Here is a 6,000-nt window from a genome sequence, read left to right on the forward strand (position 1 = left end):
AGACCCAATTGTTACTGAAATATTTTGCTTGAGAAAAATTGTCATTGGCCCATTTCCATTGAAGTTATGAAAACGTGCACATAACGAGTCAGTTAGGTATAATTAAAACAGTGGTTTTCAAACTTTTTCTTTCCACCCACATACCACCTTAAGCAATCCCTTACTAATCACAGAGCACCTATGGCATAGGGAATACTTAAAGTGGTATGTGAGTGGAAAGAAAAAGGTTGAGAACCACTGGTAACTGCTTCTGAAATCTTGATCCATGCCTGTGTTCTTCAGCTCAACCTCACCATTCTAGCATTTTCCCAAAAAGCCTCCCACCTTCCTGTCTCTACTTATATAGAGTGAAAAGACAGAAATGCTGGAGGAACTCAGTATGCATAGAAAGTAAAAAACATTGAAGGGCTCAAACCTGAAACGTTGATTATATAAGGTACCTTTACCTCTTAGGGACACTGTGAGATCTGCCAAGTTTCTCCAGCATTTCTGTGTTTTCACTACAATCGCAGCATCTGTCGACTTCACTCATAAAATTTAGAGATCCACTTCCTGTTTTGTGTCACATCCCATTCACTCATCACTTCTATCCTGATTCTAGGACCAGCAATAACTCAGTTTCTAAATCTTTTCCCTATTTTCAAAATTCAAATGGTCTCATGCTCCAGTCCAACATCCATTACTTGACTTACTAACTAGACTAATAAAAACTTTTTCATGACGTCGTGATAATGTTAAATACCAGTTAACAGCATTGAGCGGTGCTGCACTTATATTTTAGAATTCGTTATCTTTTTTTAAAATAATTTATTTTAGAATATTGCAGCTTTATTGTACATGGTTTATTTTGTGTTTTTTATTGTATATGTTTATTGTATTGTATTCTATTTTATATTCTGGTCGATGCTAATCATGTTTCGCCTGGAATACCAGCATAATGACAATAAAGTGAATCACATCACATTGGACAATTTTAGTACATTTTGGCCCCTATTTGGGGAATCTCATCAGACCAACCCCCTGCTTTTTGTACATAAAAGCAAGTGATTGGATTGATGAAAATGCTTTCCTTATATTCCTGTTTACTATTCTCTCCCAACACTGATTCAATTTCCTTTTGAAGAAACTGATTGAATTTGTGCCAGTACACCTACAGGCAATGTATTTCAAAGCAAATTGACTCTTCATGTAAAGATGTTACTTCTTGCATCTCACACATTTTTTTCCAAATTTTCAAGTCTGTGTCCCCTGATCTTTGAACCACCCACTAATAAGAATAGCTTCCCCTTGTCTACCCTGGGGGGACTACCAAAAATGTTATCTGTATACACACAATAAACATTTTACAGATGACTGAAAAATAACTATTTAAAATATTACTGAAAATTTGATAAACAATAAAACTACAATGAACAAGTAAATTAGCTAAAATATTAATATAAATTCAAGTTTTAAATAAAAGTAATTACCTCCACTTATTTTCTTCATTGAAGGTAGATAATCCTCATTCAAATGAATGGGGCAAGCATACACATACTGGTATAAGCTAAAGGAATTTGATGTGAAATGCATCCAGTCCCTCTGTCAGTGCTTTACGGTTGCGACCTGTATCTGACCTTGTGCATTCTTTTCTTCCTTGCTGAAAAGATGCAGGAAATAGGAATTGAGTAGGCACATACTGTCAATTGCCAATGGTTCTCTATTCCAACTTTATGTGCTTCCCCTTTAGCTGCCAAGGCTCTATACAGTGTGTGATCCACTGTGGTGCAGCAAGCAATCACAAAATATGAGGAGTCTGTACTTCAGGATTTAATCAGAAACTCTGTACATGCCAGTCTTAATATCTTTCCTGGCTCAATGTGTGCCTGACTGTCTTTTGCTAGCACCATTTGTCTGACTGACCCTGGGAAGGGCTGGCTCAAGTCTATATACCAGCCAGTGGTTGACAGCCGGCCAGGTTTCGTACCTGCAGGTACAGTGGTTGCCCTCTGCAGTAGGCTGGTAGGAGTGTGGCCAGTGTTGTGGTTGTATCACAACACAGTGGTTCCCAACCTTTTTCTTTCTACTCACATACCACTATAAGTATCCCCTAAGCCATTGGTGCTCTGTGATTAGTAAGGGATTGCTTAAGGTGGTATGTTTGAAAACCACTGTTTTAATCGCACCTAATTGACTCATTATGTGAACAATTCATAACTGCAAAGGAAATGGGCCAATGACAATTTTTCTCAAGCAAAATATTTCAGTAACAATTGTGTCTAGAGCAGAGATTCTTTACCTTCCCTTCCCACTCACATACCACCTTAAGCAATCCCTTACTAATCACAGAGCATCGATGGCATAAAGATTACTTAAAGTGATATGTGAGTGGAAAGAAAAAGGTTGAGAACCACTGGTCTATGACATGCCAATTTTCCCCCAAATCTGTCTCTCCGTCCATTTTTTTTCTTTAAAGATACTTCATATTTTTGCTCACTCTTTCCTTACATATGCTTATTTGGCTCAATGTCAAAATTTGTTGATGAGAGTTTTGTGAAATGTCTTATGACAGTTACAAAGTTAAAGGTGATATACAAATGCAAATTGTTCTTCGTATTATTGATGTCATAACCCAAATGCAATGTGAACATAAATGCAGACCATCTTTACCTAACTTTCAAAGTGAAGACATATTTGGGTCCAGATGTTATCCTTCCATGATCTTTTTCCTTGTAATAGTATGATGATAAGATATAATTGAACAATGAACTTATCATTAATACATCTGAAACAACATTTACCAATTAGACTTGTCTTTCTTTCCAGCTCCATGCATTATTAATGTAAAAAGAGGTCGCATATTTTACAATGCGAAGAAAATCTGGCTGGAAGACCTCCAGCATAGAAGAATTCTGCATGGAGAAGTTGTGGCTTTTTACTGCCTCAACAAATTAAGAAAATGTGGATACCAAGTCCTGACTCAATGCAATAATGGTAGAGTTGAAATACCTTCATGCTTTGAAGGTGAGACTTTTTAGGTTTGAAGGTGTATGATATTTCTAATACTTAATTTCATTCTTTGAAATGTTTGAAATAAGTGTTAGAACTGGTTTGTTTAAAATTCTGTGGAATAGAAGGATTGTGCCCTAATATTATATGACATACATCCAATCAGAAAAGCAGACTTTCCTCCGCCTGTTGTCACCAAGCCAGTTTTAGATCCAATTAGCCAACTTACCTTGGATACTGATTTATATAAACTCTCATAGAAGTGCTCTAAAATTGGAATGATACAGAGAAGATTAACTCTCATAGAATTTCATGAAGGTCTCATTAATCTCTTTTGGTTTATAGGTTATCCTGTCATTCCCAGTTTGTACTGCATTGATAGTCCTCGAGGCCTGTTCTGTCCTCAACTGCCAGGAAAGGACTTTGTGGGCTCTCTCTCCAAATTCATAGTATTTTTATTTTGACCTTCTCAATACTATATATTTGTAGCAAATTGTATTTCAGCTTTTTTAATTATTAGAGCCCTGTAATGGTCATCTGAACCTGATTTTTGGAAATCAGGAAAGTAATTTCTAATTTATTCACTTCCCTCATTTTTTTACTGTTTGGTATATCCAATTATTTGACCTCTCAAATATGCTTGAAGAGTGTCTCATCGGAGGAATTTATCTGAAGTAGAGGTACAATTGGCCTTGCAGAACATATCTAGCTGCACTCTAATGAAACTACAAAACTCTGGATTCTTTAACAGTAACGTATTAAGAGGCCATCTGCATGGTGTATTCTGCTTGACTGCCATTTCTGTTGTTAACATCAGGATTGAATGATCTAAGAGAAGCCCAGCTGTGTACTCAGCCTCCATGATCCTACCCTCTACATGGACTGAAGCCAGAAAAAAATCTATTCTAGAATAAGAGTCAAGTTGTTTTGAATAGAAGGAATAGCCCCTCTCCCTTGGATGCTTCTGCTTTCACACATCTATCAAATTCATCTCCCTCATACCGTCATTGGTAGCCCTTGCCGCCTTTGTTTTGGTTATTTTCTTTGTTGACTTATCTAGGACAGGATTCAGATGAAAATTAAAATCTCCCCAAACCAGAATGTTTTCCTTTCTCTCTGCCAATCTCAGACAAATGTTCTGTATGAACCTCTTGTCATCAAAGTTGGGGGCATACACATTGACTAAGATCTAGGATTCTGAATACATCTGACAGTGCACCAGAACAAATCCTCTTGTTCTGTCTGTATAGTGGTTGATATCTTGAACATCATTACCAGTTTTGGAATCAGATGCAATTATTATGTTTAAGGGACAAGCACTTAAATAGACAGGGCAGAGAAGGATATGGGTTGGTAATGGGGGTGAGAGTAGATAGGTAAAAAGGCCAGCATGTACATGATGGGTTAAAGGGGCCATTTCTATGCTATCAATTCTATAACTTTATGAGACATGATCCTACCTTAAAGGATCCTTTTTCTTAAGTTTTTAAGGTCTGAAACCCTTTCTGAACTTGAAGAATTTCAATGACCCTAAGGCATAACAGTACACTCAGGTCTTATTAAACCAAGAACCACTAAGAGAAACCATAACATACCCAGAGGACTTGGGGCTTATCTTTGGAGAATGGAAGAACACAAGAATGGAAGGAAATCCAGTAAAATTAATTTCATACATTTTGTGGAGTAGACTGCTTTTGTTCAGCCATGATAAATAAAAATTCCAGCAATTGGAACAGGTTACACAGCCTCTGTTTCAGGTTCCTACAAATTCTACTCTTCAGATGGCTGAGCAGGACACAAGAATTTCAAAGGCCTTGTGTCTGTTAATATTTTGCTTGATCATGGACAAGATGTTGTATCCATGTGTAGCTTTAACCAAAATAAGAGATAATTTCTGCCTTCATGCCCTAGACAAGTTCCCATTTTAAATCCAAAGAGTAGGGTGACTTGTAGTCAAACAATTTTATGTGGATAATTTCAACGTTGGCAAAAGGAAGGATGCAATTAATGAATTCATAAGAACATAGCTGTTAGGGAGGCAGGTTTGGCGGGAGAGAAGTTGAGTCACAGGTGAAGACGGCTGTCTTCAAGGGATGTTGCTGGAAAATTAAAGATGAAGTTATAAACTCATTATCTTGTTTATTTCTTTGCAGAACCCACACGATGGACCTACAGCGTTTCATACAGATCACTTCCGTCAGAAATACAACAATGTTAAATCAGAAGCTCTACAACCTCATTTATTAGCCAAGTATCATTTACATGGGAATCATGATTCACACAATGATTCAAAGCTATATACTGTTCACAAATCTCACTTATATCACAATTGGTTAAGTAGTGCTGGTAAAATTGTGGGTGCCGTTGGTAATATCTTTTTGGACAGGTTATGGTTGATTCTCAGATATCCCTTCACTTTTCCCATGTGGAGCACAGATAAAGTTATTGTCAGAGTACATGCATAACATAATAATCAGTGGCATTTATTATTGCATCAGATAATCCACATTTTAAATATATATGAAATCATTACAACTTTGAAAAGCTTTGTTAATTTTGGTTTCTATAATAATAAATGATTGATCTATGTTCTTGAGTTATTTGGATCAATGTCCCATTTTCATGAATCAATGTTTTTCATTACTATGGTTGTTGCTTTGCTAAAATTGGCTTGTTTGAAACTGGTAGAGGAAAGAGAAAGAGAACACTTTTTAAGCTGAAGACACTGAGTGAAACACAAAAGTCTGCAGACACTGTGAATATAGTAAAAACACACCTAAATGCTGTAGGAACTCAGCCGGTCTTTCAGCATCCATTGGAGACAAAGATATATTGACGTCGTTTTGGGCCTGAGCTCTCCATCAAAAAACAAGCCAAATGAGCAAAAAACAGGAACTCTCAGCATACTGATACAGTGTTGGCTGGGGGATGAGTCCAGACCAACAAAAGGTGTTAATTGGATATAAGGGGAGAGGTGAGAATTGATTATGTCTGTGCAAAATAAGACCTTGA

At 36.8% G+C, this 6,000-nt stretch overlaps 1 protein-coding gene across 2 annotated transcripts in view; it reads left to right on the forward strand.

Moving 5' to 3' along the window:
* The window catches only part of LOC138759424 (beta-2-glycoprotein 1-like), a 57,561-nt gene extending 51,977 nt beyond the window's left edge, over positions 1–5,584 (forward strand). For both annotated transcript variants that reach the window (XM_069929795.1, XM_069929796.1), the window contains 2 exons: positions 2,806–3,003; positions 5,142–5,584. In XM_069929795.1, the coding sequence (XP_069785896.1) occupies positions 2,806–3,003; positions 5,142–5,206 (263 nt within the window). In that variant the 3' untranslated portion in view covers positions 5,207–5,584. The remainder of the gene's footprint in view (positions 1–2,805; positions 3,004–5,141) is intronic.
* Positions 5,585–6,000: the final 416 nt, after the last annotated feature.

The sequence above is a fragment of the Narcine bancroftii genome, chromosome 3 (genome assembly GCF_036971445.1).
Source record: "Narcine bancroftii isolate sNarBan1 chromosome 3, sNarBan1.hap1, whole genome shotgun sequence".
NCBI lineage: Eukaryota > Metazoa > Chordata > Chondrichthyes > Torpediniformes > Narcinidae > Narcine > Narcine bancroftii.